The sequence below is a fragment of the Microtus ochrogaster genome, unplaced genomic scaffold (genome assembly GCF_000317375.1).
Source record: "Microtus ochrogaster isolate Prairie Vole_2 unplaced genomic scaffold, MicOch1.0 UNK26, whole genome shotgun sequence".
NCBI classification, from domain to species: Eukaryota; Metazoa; Chordata; class Mammalia; order Rodentia; family Cricetidae; genus Microtus; species Microtus ochrogaster.
The window spans coordinates 4,769,355-4,786,186 of NW_004949124.1; the positions used below are offsets into that span (position 1 = coordinate 4,769,355).

The following is a 16,832-nucleotide window of genomic DNA, read 5'->3' on the forward strand; positions in this document are numbered from 1 at the left end:
GATGGATGGATGGATGGATGGATGGATGGGATGGATGGATGAATAGATTGAATGGATGGATGGATGGATGGATGGATGGATGGATGGATGGATGGATAAACAAAGTCTTAATCTGTAGTAACAGATCAACAGCTGAGAGTGTCATTGCCTCTGTATAGTTTGCTATTAGGGTTTCAGAGAGTTGGTCCGGAGGAATATTATATTCCCTTACTCTATATTTTATTATTATAACAAGATACCACAGCTCAGGCTGATTATTTGTTACCAATACTTTAGTATTTTCCATTATTTTTTTTATTAATTTTAAAGTTAGCACACTAAGTAACAGGTTTCATTACTGTATTTTTTTTTTATTTTGGAGACAGGGTTTCTCCGTAGCTTTTGGTTTCTGTCCTGGAACTAGCTCTTCTAGACCAGGCTGGCCTCGAACTCACAGAGATCTGCCTGCCTCTGTCTCCTGAGTGCTGGGATTAAAGGAGTGCGCCACCACCGCCCGGCTCATTACTGTATTTTAATATGGTCATTATGTTCACTCTTAACCATTCCATGTCTTTCCTCATCCCTCTTGCCTACCCTTTGCTGGTTCCCTTTTCCTGAGTGGTCTCCCCCTCCACATTCACTTCATATGTATTATACCAAGTCTTTTTTTTTTTTAAGATTTATTTATACAACATTCTGCCTCGATGTATGTCCGCACTCCAGAGGAGGGCGCCAGATCTCAGTACAGATGGTTGTGAGCCACCATGTGGTTGCTGGGAATTGAACTCAGGACCTCTGGAAGAGCAGCCAGTGCTCTTAACCTCTGAGCCATCTCTCCAGCCCCTATACCAAGTCTTAAATCAGGGTGTGGGTCTTTATGTTGCTTTTATTTTTCAGAGTTGCGTAAGCTACTCTGGGTCATTGTTCTTTTGAAATAAACTTCAGAATCTGATTGTCAATTTCTACAAAAACTGGCTGCTTTATCCATTCTTCCATTGAGGGGCATGTAGGTTGTTTCCAGGTTCTGGCTATTACAAATAATGCTGCTAAGAACATAGTTAAACAATGCTTTTGTAGTATGATTGGGCATCTCTTGGGTATATTCCCAAGAGTGGTATTGCTGGATCTTGAGGTAGGTGGACTCCCAATTTTCTGAGAACCACCACACTGCTTTCCAAAGCGGTTGCACAAGTTTGCATCTCCACCAGCAATGGATGAGTGTTACCCTTACTCCACATCCTCTCCAGCATAGGTTGTCATTGGTGTTTTTCATTTTAGCCATTCTGACAGGTGTAAGATGGTATCTCAAAGATGTTTTGATTTGCATTTCCCTGATGGCTAAGGAAGTTGAACATGACCTTAAGTATCTTTTGGCCATTTGAACTTCTTCTGTTGAGAATTCTCTGTTCAGTTCAGTGCCCCGTTTTTTAAATGAGTTATTTAGAATTTTAATGTCTAGTTTCTTGAGTTCTTTATATATTTTGGAGATCAGACCTTTGGCTGATGTGGGGTTGGTGATATGTAATGTGGCACATATACACATTAGAGTACTACTCAGCAGTAAAAAAACAATGACATCTTGAATTTTGCATGCGAATGGATGGAAATAGAAAACACTATTCTGAGTGAGATAACCCAGACCCAAAAATACAAATATGGTATGTACTCACTCATAAGTGGATTCTAGCCATAAACAAAGGACATTGAGCCTATAGTTTACAATCCTATAGAAGCTAAAGAACCCAAAGAATAACATATATAGATCCTCCTGGAAATTGGAAACAGACAAGATCGCCAGGCAAAAGTTGGGAGCATGGGGGTGGGGTGGGGGAAAGGGAGGGAAGAGGGGGAGAGAGAAGGGAAAAGGAGAGGATTGGGAAGAACTTGGGGGAGTGGGATGGTTGAGATGAAGGAAGGGCGGATATGGGAGCAGGGAAGAAGATATCTTAATTAAGGGAGCCATTTTAGGGTTGGCAAGAATCTTGGCTCTAGAGGGGTTCCCAAGTGTCCATGGGGATGTCCCCAGCTAGGTCCTTGGGCAGTAGAGAAGAAGGTGCCTGAACTGGCCTTGTCCCATAATCACACTGATGAATATCCTGAATATCACCATAGAACCTTTATCTGGTGAAGGATGGAGATGGAGACAGAGACCCACATCGGAGTACTAGACTGAGCTCCCAAGGTCCAGTTGAAGAGCAGAAGGAGGGAGAAGATAAGCAAGGAAGTCAGGACTGCGAGGGGTTGGTCCACCCACTAAGAAAGTGTGCCTGATCTAATGGGAGCTCACCAAAGCCAGCTGGACTGGGACTAAACAAGCATGTGATCAAACTGGACTCTCTGAATGTGGCTGACAATGGGGGCTGACTGTGAAGCCAATGATAATGGCACTGGGATTTGTCTCTACTGCATGTACTGGCTTTTATGGGATCCTAGTCTGTTTGGATGCACACCTTCCTAGGCCTGGATGGAGCGGGGAGGGCCTTGGACTTTCCCACAGGGCAGGGTACTCTTCCCTCTCTTAGGATTGGAGGGGGGAGGAATGGGGAAATGGGAGGAGTGGAGGAAGTGGAAATTTTGAATGGTATTGTTTATAAAGCAAAAAAAAAAAAAACTGGCTGCTAAAATTCGGACTTGCTAGGACTGCATTAGATCTATATAACAATTTAGGGAAAACTGATTATGTTACAATATTGAGTCTTCTGGCCTACAAACATCTGCTTAGCTCTTTGTTAGCTTCTCTCCAAATTGATATACTCTTCAGTATAAAATCAACGGCTAGACTACAAAGAAAAACTGAAATCGCAGAGTTCTAAGAGAAAGTAAAAGGAAAATGTGAAAAAACAGATTTGGACAAAACAAAATGATGCCCTAAAGAAAAGCTCTGGCTCGCTGTTGTATGGTTGTTCCATTTGCACAGAGATGGGAAGAAAGCAAACAAAAAGCATTTAAATAGAGTATGTGCCAAGCAGAGGGATGTGGAGTTGAAGGGACACTATGTGCAAAACACAATGCTTTAATATATCGCTCACATGGCATTCACATTGGTACATTCTGCATTCAGTTGTTATTAATTAGTGGTCAAAACACTAATGTACCAAAAATTCATCTATAAACCATAGCAATGTTTGCATTATGCTGGCATGCTTCCACTATTTACCAATTATGTAGGGACTAATTTGTGTTACTGAAACACGCTCTGTAACAGAACAAAGTGTACTTGCAGGGTTAGCATCCTCTATGAGACAGGACTGAAGACAGGTTCACTGATAATCATTTGAGATATGGTACATTCTATGATTGTAATTTTAAAAACAAAACAAACAAACTATTAAAACAAAGGAAAATTAAACTGCAAAAAAATTCAAAGAAAACCAAAATGAGAAAATTCACAGTTTGAGACTGCTCTTCAGTTTCCATACAAAAATGCACTGTTGTCAGAATTGCAGTATGTCTCATAGATATTTGGGGTAAATTACTGAGTTCTACACTCTGGGTGGAAGAAAATTAAGAGGGAAAAATGAAGTAAAATAATTTTATGTTACTTTAAATGACATATTTTCTTCAGAGTAGTACTTCGAATAAGTAATAAATTTAACACAAACACTCATTAAATAACTAAATAATACCGAAATTGTTTCTATTCTGTACTTCCTCCAAGCTCAGAAGTCACATTAGTTAACATCCTATCACTACAACAAAAGACATGAGAATGGTGGTGTGTTGGCCAGTTTTATGTCAACTTGGCATGAGCTAGAGTCATTTGAGAAGAAGGAACCTCAACTGAGAAAATGCCCTCACCAGACTGGCACAGGTGCAAGCCTTGTGGGGCATTTTCTTGGTTGATGATTGATGTAGAAGAGTGCAGCTCAGTGTGGGCAGTGCCATCCCTGGGCTGGTGGCATCAGGTGCTATAAGAAATAAGAAAGCAAGGGGATCAAGCCATGAAAAGCAAGTCAATAAGCAGTGTTTTCCCCATTCCTTCTGCATCAGCTCCTACCTTGATTTAATACAATAGTAACATGAAATAAACTCTTTCCTTCCCACATGCTTTTGGGCATGGTGTTTTATCAAAGCAGTAGAAACCCTAACTGAGACAGATAGTTAATAATGGTTGCCAATTTGATAGGAACTAGAAGCATTTAGGAGAGAAACTTCTGGGTACACAGATTTTCTGGGTACAGATTTTCTGGATTATATTAACTAAGGTGACAATACCCACCCAAAATAATTGTGGGCCACTCTATTCCACGGGCCAGGGTCAAGGACTGAATAAAAAGAAAGGGCATAGTAATATTTATGTTTTATGTCTAAAGATCAAAAGGGCAAAGTTAAGCCTCTAGAGGTCAGGCAGTGGTAACACACACCTTTAATCCCAGGAGTTGGGAAACTGAGGCAGGTGGATCTCTGTGAGTTCAAGGCCACCCTGGGCTACACAAAATCAATGCTGAAACAAATCAAGGTGGTAGTGGCTCACCCCTTTAATCACTATAAATATAAAATACATATCACTATAAAAGGGAGTAGGCAGCAGCAGCCATTGCTCTGTGCTTCCAGACTGCAGATGCAATGTGGCCAGCTGCCTCCTGCTCCTGAGGCCACACTTCCTCGGCCACAGTGGGCTGCATCTTCAGACTGTGAGACAAGGTAATTGATTTCAATTCATAATCAATTCCCCCATTGCTTTTGGCCCATAACAAGACAATATATCATGCTAAAAGCACATTATAGAATGAAACTACTCACCTCATAAACAAGAAGCAAAATAGAGAAGATGAGGAGGAGACCAGGGTCCACAGTCCCCTCTCAGGATATGCTTCTAATGACCTAGGGAGCTCCTGCTAGGGCCACCTTTAGAGACTGTACCCCAAACATTCAATACATGGGCTTTCGAAGATATTCAAATTTATATTTATAACAGGAAAGTTGCTAAAAAGCTGCCTTGTTTTACCTCCCTGACATTCCCAATAATCCTGTGTGGCACGTCTAGTATCTTAATTCTGATTACTGTAACAAATACTATGTGATTAGACAGCAGAAAACCAAACAGGTTATTTCTTATGATCCCAGCAGCCAGGAGATCCAAGATCAAGGCCACGGCAGAAATGGTTCAAGCACAGAGGGGTCCAGACCGCTCTCAGGGGTCTCTTTCAGAAAGACTAGTAACTCAACCACTCATGCTCATCAAGCCACAGCCACTTTTTTATTTATGCACAACGTACCAGATACCTTTGTAAAGATATACCCACTTCCATAATCTAGAAGATGAGCAAACTACTGCCCATGGGCAAAATCCAACCCAAAGCCTGCTTTAGAAAATAAAGTTTTATTGGAGCCCAGCCATACTCACTCATTTACATTCTGCATGTGACTGCTTTCATACCATGACAGCAGAGTAGTTGTGACAGAAACCATATGGCACATCAGTCTAAAATTTTACTATCGTGCCCTTTAGAGATGGCTGGCCCTCAGCTACAGGGAATTGTTCTCCAAGCCTCACTTCTCTCTCCAGATTGGAGAGGTGTGACGTGGACAGTGAACGGAAAGTCACAAGTCCCATACTTAATGAAGAAACAGCTGACATTTCCCAGCACAGTAAATGTTCAGCCCATCTCACTGTTCCTGCATGATTGAGTCCCAAATGCAAATTTTGGCTCAGAGTTAGCAAGGATAAATCAGGCTTGTTACTGGAATAAACAGCATGCTTCTTTCATGGCGCTGTCTTCTGGGTACACATTCCTGTTTTTAGAAAAGTATGTGCCCTCCTATTTGATCAGACAGAAACTATTTCCCTTGAGATAAGAAGATGAGGGCTCCCTGTGAATTCATAATTCCCTTTCAAGGACCAGACAACCGCTTTCTTTAAAGCCAGATTGCACAAGAATGAGTTAAAGCAGTCTTTCGAAAGGCTACGTATTACATGTGACTTTATAGAATCAAAAAAAAAATAAAAGTAAAAGGTCTCAGATTCAGAGGCATCATTTAATTATATGACACACAGAAAAAACTGTAAGGTCTGCCTTTAAGTTTATATACATGTAAACTTTTAGGATGAATGGGGTTGGGAGCTTTGCAATTTGATACTGAGAATATTAGTAATCAACAGCACCACCCTAACAAGCTTCTGAATTTTAAAGAAAGGGAATATTTGGGAGAAATTATCCATTTCCTTCCTGGAAATTTGGTAAAGCTAAATGGACTTTCAAGAGTCTGTGAGTTGTAGAGGACAATGCAAGAATTCATGTCCGTCCTCCTAAATCCCAGGGTCATTAAGCAACCTCATTCTCTTCTTCAGGGAGAACAAAGCACACCCCTACATCAATCCTAAGGAAAGGCCAGGAAAATGAGACATTTCAAAGCTCTACCAATTTATTGACAGCAAGGCACGAGATGTGACTGTCACACATACACTTTCAAACGTGCCATCATCATTATTTCTCCTAATTATATGAAAGAAATGGATGTTTTCCACTACCATAGCTGTAAACTTTCCAAAGGCAGGCTATCGGTAAGATTGCCACATTCACGTATATGATGAATTTAAACAATTCCTTTAGAGGAAAGCCTTCACTTTAGATAGAAGCTATAAAATCTATAGAATGCTGATCTCCAGCCTTCGTCGACCTTCACAATTAAGAGGTCTCAGAGGAAAGAACTGAGGCACTAGGAAACTTACAAACAGAGAACACGTAAATCGACGTGCACAGGGAACAAAGCCCTCGTCCTGGAATAGTATGTCTTTGCTCCTGACCGACTGTAAGGAAACGTCAACACAACAGATAAAGCAAAACTGCCAACAGAAACAGTGTGTTCTTCCTAAAGACTCACTCAATCAAGGATGCTAAAGACAAAAAAAGCTCTGTCTACTTAGGTCCCCAAACAAAAGCCTTCTCTGATTATTCTGCATAGGGGCTATTGTTTCAGTGACGCCCAATTGCTTTACTTGAGCTCTTCAGTTCTAGCTTCCATCTCATTTCCACAATTGGCTCTGTTAAAATGCCGACTGAATGTATTCCCTCAGCAGTCAAACGCTCACTAACACCAAGCCTACCCTAACCACTGTGTTCTCCCCATGGGCTCCTGGCTAAGTTAGGTGTGTGTCTTTAGTCACCAGCTGTTCATTCAACAGCATCTGGCTATTCTATTCTTCACGGACAGTTTTAAAACTTTAGATGGGAGTTCTGGGCCCTCTGTCCTTCTACCACACACAGTTCTCAGCTGGACCTTCTAAGTGCAGACTTTTGTTTGCTTACTGTTTCAGGCTAATCTCCTCTTTCAAAATGCTTGCTCTGGCTTCATTATCCCTCTTGTCCACACTGACCTCTTAGAGCAGTGGTTCTCAGCCTGTGGGTCATGTCCCTTTCACAGGGGTCATGTATCAGATACCCTGTATATCAGATATTTACATTACAATTCATATCAGTAACAAAATTACAATTATGAAGTAGCAACAAAAAATAATTTTATGGTCAGGAGTCACCGCAACATGAGGAACTGTATTAAACAGTTGTGTTTAACTGTATTAAACATTAGGAAGGTTGAGAACCACTGTTCTAGGGCCTTTCCTCTTCTTGCCAACTTGAATACCTCTGAGCGTCTGATTATTCTTAAATGAATTAAGCAAATTCTTCAGGGAAAAGTTGAAAGGGAACAGGCTCCTGGGCTGGGAAGAGAACATAAACAAGGTGGTACCACTGCTCAGAGAGAGTCCTGGCAGGCAGTGGGGAAGGTCGCCTGTTTCCGACTAAAAATTCACATGAAGGAGCCATGAAAACAGCACTACACATGAGAGTAGACGCTTGGAGCTCCCAACAAGAAGCCACCGCTGTTTTCCAGAGGAGCTTAAATAGATGGTGCTAGCAGCAACACTGAAGGGGGACCAGACACGGAGGGAATGGGACCAAAGAAATAAAACCAGAAGCTGCTCCATGCTAACTCAGTATAAGGATGAAGACCACCTTTTCAACGAGGCCTGAAACAACCTCCCAACTCATCTTTCTGGAGTCATTCCTCACTAGTCTCTTTTCAGAAACTCTCTTATAATCTAGATTATTACCTACTCCCCAAACCAAATGTGTCCCCACACTCGTACACCAACTGGATAAACTCAACTACATTGAGGTGTCCCTTGACTCTTCTCAAGCCCCTGGTCCTAAGTTTTCCAACTACTCCTATGCATGACAGCCCCTACGTTTTTCTTATTTTTATTGTAATTGTCAACTAATATTAATTTACAGATTAATGGGTTTCTCTGTGCTATTTTCATACCATCATTGCATTTTTAAGTCAACTATGTATGTAGGATCCCGATTGGAACTTGGTTATTTCTGGTGAATGTCTGTTAGCTGTATGGTCAACTATATTATGAGGTACCTGAGGACGATGAATAATGCTGGAATTTTTAGTGTGTAGAGGTGTCATTCTGAGTCTAAATCAAGACTCGAGTATTCTTCAGGAACACACACCAAAGCCATACCCTACTCATCTGGAAGGTTCCAATGCTGAGCTTATGGGAGCATGGGACACGGTGGGGCTCAGACACTGACTAAAACCCAAGTTCAAAATCCCTCATCTTTGGGTCATTACATCACAGTAAGATCAACCATAATAACAAACTGAACATATGAATCACAGAAAGGGAAACAGTTTTCCATTGCCCCTAGGTTATCACAATCCATGGGTCATGATCAACATGAAGAGATACTCTTGTTTTGGCCTGTCCCAGTTTTTAAAAAATATCTATCTGAATAGTAAAAGGGCACAGTGGTTGAAGGTGATTGCTAACAAGCCTGACGACCTGAGTTCAATCCCAGGAACCCACATGTTAGAAGGAGAGAAATGACTTCTACAAGTTGTTCTCTGACCTCCACACATATGCCTTGACATGAATACAAACACACACATGCACACACACATGCATGTACATATGTATATACACACAAAATATATAAATCAGAGCAAAAATACTTATCTTTGCCATCACTTAAAAGGTAGGCATTTTCACATTCAAAAAATGAGAGCCCTGAGCTTCTGGGCTCTTTCTACAAACATCTGCATATCTGGCATGCCAGGCTCTACTGTCATGAGGAAAACAACTCGAGCTGAACAGCAGCTGCCGCGCTAGATGAAGCACAGGCTTGCAGGCTCATGACTGTTCTCACAATGTCCTACAACACGACATCCAGTTAGAGCCCCTCTCCCCAGAACCTTCCTGGCCCTGCGAGCATCTGCTGAGCCAGGTTTGACTGAAAGTAGGCTGGTGGCAAATGCCTAACCTAGTAACCACGGTCAGGCTGAGGAAGCTGCTCCTGTATCAACCAGACAATCCCAGCAACAGGGATGCTGCAGCGCTGCCTTCCTATTAGCTAGCTGTTTGAACCACTGTATGCTAGCAATCTGGGCATGCCCTGTAACTCTGCCTGTCTAGAGCTCCCAAACATATCTTGCTGGGCTCACCTTCATTTCTGCTGTCTCTACTTGGCAGAGTGACTGTGCTTTATACTGTGTGCCCTGACTGATCAGACAGCCACAGTGGGTGGCTTCAGAAGAAAGATGATCGCCTCGTCTCCTGACAGATGAACAATTTGGCTTTTTTCACCAGCAATCATTTTTATGGTGTCAGCATTCAGATTCTATAGGGGAATGGAATTGCAGTAAGCATTCCATTGGGATGAACAGTCTCACTGTGTCAAATAAAATAAAGCAGAAACCAGAAGTTCATGTACTTCTATCCCAGGAAACAGATTTGAGCTCTGCTTCCGGCCTGGTCTAGGCTATAACCTGACCATATCCTGTGGAGGGACACTCTGGAACTATGAAGACTGCATGAACAATGTGACATTTTCTTATCCAAGAAAAAGTTGCTGCTGATATTTTTTGCAAGGCTATGTTAATCATATGCACTATGAGCTGGCTAGTATAATGTCAACTTGACATAAACTAGAGTCATCAGAGAAGAGGAAGCCTCACTAGAGAAAATATTTTCAGAAGATTGGACTATAAGCAGATAAGCCTGTAAAGCATTTTTGTAATTAGTAATTGATGGGGAGGGCCCAACCTATTGTGGGTGGGGCTACCCCTAAGCTGGAGGTCCTGGGTTCTATAAGAAAGCAGAACGAGCAAGCCATGAGGAACAGGCCAATAAGCAGCACCCTCCATGGGCTCTGCATCAGCTCCTGCCTCTGGGGTCCTGCCCTGCTTGATTTTGAACTTGGCTTCCCTCAACAGATTATAATTCAGCACACGGACGCCAAATAAACTCTCTCCCCCACAAACTGCTTTAGGCTGAGGTGTCTCACCACAGCACAAGAGGAACAAGACACACTACCAGCAGGAAGTAATTGCTACTTCACCTTCCAGTACAGCGACATTTGACAGCGTCCAATGTTTTCCTATACAATATAACCAAAGAGAGTCCCACCAATAGGACTTTAGCTTTGGTACGGTCTGTATAAATCTGGCTCATTAATTTAAAAAAACCAATTCAAATATTCATACATATCATGTCAACAAACTTCTTTCCTCCCTCAAAAGTATTATATTTGTAGTTTTTGAGTAGTTCTTATTCACATGATAAAAAATTTAGTGGAAAAATTAGAATTTTTTTCTCTCAACACAGAGTATGGTTTTTAGGAAAACAGAAGAAAAAAAGACAGCATGTTCTTAGCATATATTGTGAGGTTCAGTATTTCACAGAACAAAAAATGAAGATGGGAATATAGAAGGCAGTTTTCACTCTATCAGAATTAAGAACCATGTCTTCTAATGATTCCATCTCTCCTATAAGAAAGAGACCAGTCATCCTCGGCTAGCTCTGCTGACTGGTTAACTCCTCATGGATGCCAAAATCTTCCTGGTGCTTAGGTTCTCCATAGAAAATGATAGTATTTGCACAGAACCTATGTGCATCGAGCATAGACTTCAAATATCTAGTACCACATAAATGCTTTACAAATAATTGCTATGTATATTATGAAATAATAACAACCCCCCAAGCCCCCTGCACACATTAAGTAGAGGTGCACTTTTTCACAAATATTTCATCGATGCTTGGTTAAACTCCTGGAATCAGACACAGAACCTGAGGCTCTGCATGGTCAACATAATTACATAATTACAAAATGCCCTCTCTTTGCTTACGTATCGTAGTGAATAATCACACTTGGGCCCTCCCAGCTGTTCTATGAGTAATTTATCTATCTAAGTCTTTGATTTAGCTCAACCAAAAGTAAAGTTCAGGACCTGAAGTTAGGCTTCATATTAAGAACCTTATCCACTTATAAAGTAAAATCAAATCATTGAACATTTATTAAATTGCTCATCCTAACATCAAAGAGTTATTAGTAAGTACACTTGGTATAATTAGTAATAAGAACTTTAAGACTAGATGGAGTTACCCAATGCAATGAGGCTCATTGCAGCAAATTAGCAGGGTGTTACAACAAAACCCATGTAATCTCAATATTTATAATATCTGCTTCACCACCCAACTGCTAGGCAAAGTGAGGTGAACTGCTTTGATCATGACAAAGCATACCCTAACCCAGGAGTTAACTTTATTTTCATACCGACAGAAACAGTTACAGATCTAGAAATTAGGTGGGTATGGTAGTTTGAATAGGTAAGGCCCCCCACAGACTCATGTGCTTGAATGTTTGATCCATAGAGATGGCACTATTAGGAGGTATGGCTCTGTCGGAGTAGGTGTCGCCTTGTTGGGGGAAGTGTGTCACTATAGAGGCAGTCTTAGAGGTTTTATATGCTCAGATTAGGTTACTGTGGAATACAATTCACTTCCTGTTGCCCATGGATCAAGATGGAGAACTCTCAGCTCTTACTCTAGCAGCATGTCTACCTATATGCTGCTAAGCTTCTCGCCATGATGATGATGGACTAAATTTCTGAAACTGTAAACCAGCCCCAATTAAATGTTTTCCTTTATAAGAGTTGCTGTGGTCATGGTGTCTTTTCACAGAAATAGAAACCCTAACTAAGACAGTGGAGCATATCCAAATACAAGCAACATGTAATGCAAATGTTCTCCAAAGGGCTTGGCAAGGGGCTGGAGAGATGGCTCAGTTGGCTCAGTTGGTAAGAGCCCTGGCTGCTCTTGAAGAGGACCCGGGTCTGACTCCTAGCATTCACATGGTAGTTCATATTTATCCCTAACTCCAGTTCCAGGGGAACCAATGCCCTCTTCTGACCTCTATGGGCACCAGGCATATTTTTACATATAAAGTAAAATAAATAAATCTCCTCTTTAAAAGCATAGCCAAATGTCTGAAGGTTGTGATACAAGCGATCTTAAAGCCCCCAACATGTACTCCGCACCACAACAGGGACTGGCCTTGTTTGTTTGCTTGCTGTACGTGTGCTTTCATGTCATTGTTTTGCTGTGGTTTGGGTTGCACAAATTTTTCCTGTTTTATTCTTGTTTGACATTTTTGCATAAACTAAAGATCCAAAATGACATTAGTGTGGACATGCAGACATTTTATTATAGCACACAAATTACTTCAGAGTAATTTGAGGAGGAAAAACAAAAAGCACTTCACTATTTTGGCTAATAAGTTCCACCTTTTCTCTTATCTGGCTGGTAGGCAAATAGAGGCAAAGCACAAGTGAGACTTATCCAAACAGAAAACAGAAATGTGGGCACTTACTCCTGCGGAGGAAAACACTGGCTGTGAGCTGCGCCTTCAGCATATGTGCACAGACAACAGTCACTCAGAAAGCCTCCTCAAAGAACCAGGCCCAACGCATCAGAGCAAATGCACAGTCACTAAATGGGGAGTCGCATGATTATATGAATAACGGACCATATATACTGCTGGATTTGGTTTTAAAGGAGCTGACAGGGAGTTTTAGCTGCAAAAACTGAGGGAGGACACCACAGTATACACAGGTTCCCGAGAAGACTTCCTGCTATAATAAGAGAGCATAATGACTGCTGGAACCAAATTAATTATACACGGTAATCATGGATCTAATAGGCCCAGTCCCGACCAAAGGTTCTAGAGAGACTGGCAAACCACTGGCCTCCAGTTTCATTTGAACTTCACAACTAGATACTAAGAGAAAGCTAGTCCACTGGGAACTAAAAAGTTGATGTTCCACCAAAGAAAAATCCCATATTTATTTAGAGGAAAATAAAATAATTTTCCCCTCATAGAGAGAATGAGTACTTAGGTGTGGTATCATACACATTTAATCTCAGGACTTTGGAAGCAGAGGCAGGTCGATTTCTCTTGAGTTCAAAGCCAGTCTGATCTATACATATTGATTGCAGGGCAGCAAGTGTTATGCAATGAAACCCTGTCTCAAAAATCAGAAAAGATTTTTTTGTGGTGTAGCTTCTGATACTACCAGCAGACAAAATGTCATGAGGCTTCAAAACTACACAAAGAACTATAGGCAACTGAGGAAAGCTGGGAACAAGAAAAACGACCTTCTCCAAAGAAGAGGGCATCAACTGACGGTCAGCCCTGAAAACATGCATACAAGTACTATTATATGGATCAAACGGGTTATATTTGGGAATATATATATGTGTTTATACATATATGCATACAATAGCAATTGTCTTAGAGACAGTAAATTTGAAGGAGAGTGGGGAGGGGTAGATGACAGGGTGTGGAGGAAGAAATGGGAAGGGGAAATATTGTAATCACGTTATAATAGCAAAAAGAAAAAAGGAAATAAAATGTTACAAAGAAAAAACAAACAAAAAGTTTCCTAGTTGATTGTTTTTTTATTTGTGACAGTCTCAGTATACAGCCTTTGGCTGTCCTGTCACTATATAGACCAGGCTGACTTGAACTCATAGGATCTGCCCGTCTCTGCCACCTACACTAGGATTACAGTCACGTGTCACCACCGCCTAGCCTTCCCAGTCTCTTCTATTGTTCCCGCTGATATTCTTCCAGCCATTCTCAAGAGTCCTGGCTGATGTTACTGATTTCTATAATGTGTGGGGAGACTTGTACATGGGTTTTGTTTCTCCCCTCAACAGTTATAAATATGATCCGCTCTCTAAACAACATCAAATGAAGAAGGTGGAAATTTTCTAAGATGAAACTGAGTGGAGGGCAGTCAGCCAAGTTCTCGTTGGAGCTGAACCGGGGCCTCTGGCTCAGTGTTTCCTTCTCAGAACCTGTTCTTTGATCTGTGTGGCTCCTTTCACTAGTCACAAACTAGTCCTTTGGAGCCCAGCCCATCTCTGCGAGGCATGCACCCCTTCCCAAATAGTAGTTCCCAAGGGATCTATCACATTTTGGAGAATACCATATATACTGATGAATCTCTGGAACAGCCCCAACTTGGAAGGTGCCTGAGTTCAACTGTGGACATAAAGAAGATGAAATGCCCTTTTCTGAACATGTTCAATATACAGGATGCCTTGGACAAATTCTATGAGTCTTTCATCCCAGTAAAGTTACTAGGTGAAAATGATTTTCCTGAGTGTAATTTATTTATACTACTAATACATAACCACCTTGCAAAGAAAAAAAACCCTCATACCTAAACAACTTTTAAAGTTAGTGCTTTAGCAACGGAAACAGAATTCCTGCAATAAGCATCAAAACTCATCATTAGAACAAAAAGTGAAAAAACAGTTATACAAATATTGAGCTAAATGATTAAAGTTTGATTTGTATTCTCTTACTGATAATTGTATATTTTTACCTTGAGAAGGTATGTGGGAATGTTGCTGAAATCTACTGGTAACTTCAATAGGAAACGAGCTGAAAATTCACCAGTCTGCAGGGGAAAAAAAAAAAGATTAAAATATAAAACAAGATGAGAAGTAACAACTACAACCAAGAAAAAAAATCTCAACTATTTCAATATGCAGACAACAGCAATTAGGGTTTCCTAACATAGGGCAGAAAAGTAAGGTGGGAAAGTAGAGGAGGATTAAAAAGAATTGTTGAACTATTAAAAGAGCACAGTTTCAATGTCAAAAGTCTGCATTTTATTGCATGATAAAATTTTAAAGTAGCATTGCATTTTTTAAAACTGTGAAAAAAATACATGAATTAATATTTTTCAAAAGCCTGAAACAGGAAGAGACCAACCCAGCCCTTAGACTCATTGCTTCACTAAGCACACACACCACCTCACTGATTCCATAACTTATCATCATGTATGCAGACAGCCGTTACAGCTGTTACATATAGAAGTCCATACAGAGACCAAACCCACTCATGTAAAGCAGTTTATCAATGTAAACCCAGATAAGTTTGCAATCTTTGGAAAGTTCATTAATATTATTATCAACTAATGTTTTCAGTACTTTCCTCTATAATCCACATGAGAAAGATACATAGAATTAGAAGTTTAAAACACTTAATCTACAAATAACTCTAATTAATCAATTAATTAATTCCTGTGTGTGTGTGTGTGTGTGTGTGTGTGTGTGTGTGTGTTTTGCCAGGGCCTCATGCCCTGGTTAAAAAAAAGGTAAGTCCTTTTTCTTTCTTTTTTTTCTATTGTTTTTTATTGTGCTATACATTTTTCTCCACTCCCCTCCCTTCCTCTCCTCTCCCCTTCTACCGTCTCCCATAACCCCACACTTCCAGTTTACTCAGATCTTGTCTTTTTCTACTTTGACCTAGGGGTTCCAAGGACCTAGGCAAAGGCAGCAAAGCTGCTGGCTAAGCTGGAAGGGTCCTGAGTCTTCCACCCTCTCTCACTGCGAGCATATAGTGTGGCTTGGGATTTTTTTTTTTTTTGGTTTTTTTTTTTGGTTTTTTTCGAGACAGGGTTTCCCTGTGGCTTTGGAGCCTGTCCTGGAACTAGCTCTGTAGACCAGGCTGGTCTCGAACTCACAGAGATCCGCCTGCCTCTGCCTCCAGAGTGCTGGGATTAAAGGCGTGCGCCACCACCGCCCGGCTTGTAGCTTGGGATTTTGACACAATGAATTCCAATACAACATGTTTGACACAACAAACAACAACAACAAAACCACAGATGATCTGAAACGGCTTCAGAGAATGGCTCTTGCTCTAGCCAGTCACTTGGATTAGAAACACAGATTAATGCACCTTTCATCTCTCATCAGAGAAGCTTGTATTTATAAAAAATGGTAAGTAACAAGAGATCCACAACTGGTCAAGGTACAGAGAATACAAGATTTTTAGAATATCCATCCCTAAACAGGACATCTATTTCATAATCCCTTCCTCCTAGGGTTCATGGATCATTTCAGAAGAGACAGAAAGAGTATAAAAAGCTGAGTGGTAAATGATTACATAGAAACAGTGTCTTCAGGATACACCAGAGCAGTGGCACATATGAATTTATAGTGGCTGTGACAGCAAGCACAAGACCTGCACAAGCTAAAGCCAAACCAAAGCCCAATATGGAGAGAGGAGGTGGCATGAAGTTCCACATTTAGTCGAGCAGCTATTGGCAACCTGAAGCTACTGAAAGAGCTATCGGGAGAGGAATAAATGTAGTTTTCTTTAAATGTAGCTCCTGGTAAGTCTATCATCCTCCAGTAGAAAGTTACACATCCTAGAACATGAGTAACATAAGCTATATTTGATTTGTGGGAGGAAAAAGAAAGAACCACAAAACTAGGTGGGTAGGAAAGCAGGGGCAAATCTGGGAAGAGCAGGAGGAAAGGTGAATGTGATCAAAGCATTATATTAATGTAATCTACTAAGGAGATATACAGTAGTGTAACCTACTAAGGATATATACATTAGTGCAATCTGCTAAGGAGATATACATTAGTACAATCTACTAAGGATATATATTAGTGCAATCTACTAAGGAGATACACATTAGTATAATCTACTAAGGAGATACACAGTATAATCTACTAAGGAGATATACATTAGTATAATCTA

At 40.8% G+C, this 16,832-nt stretch overlaps 1 protein-coding gene across 2 annotated transcripts in view; it reads right to left on the reverse strand.

The window, feature by feature from the left end:
• The window catches only part of Babam2 (BRISC and BRCA1 A complex member 2), a 375,365-nt gene that overhangs the window by 224,572 nt on the left and 133,961 nt on the right, over positions 1-16,832 (reverse strand). For both annotated transcript variants that reach the window (XM_005367962.3, XM_026789694.1), the window contains exon 6: positions 14,662-14,736. In XM_005367962.3, the coding sequence (XP_005368019.1) occupies positions 14,662-14,736 (75 nt within the window). The remainder of the gene's footprint in view (positions 1-14,661; positions 14,737-16,832) is intronic.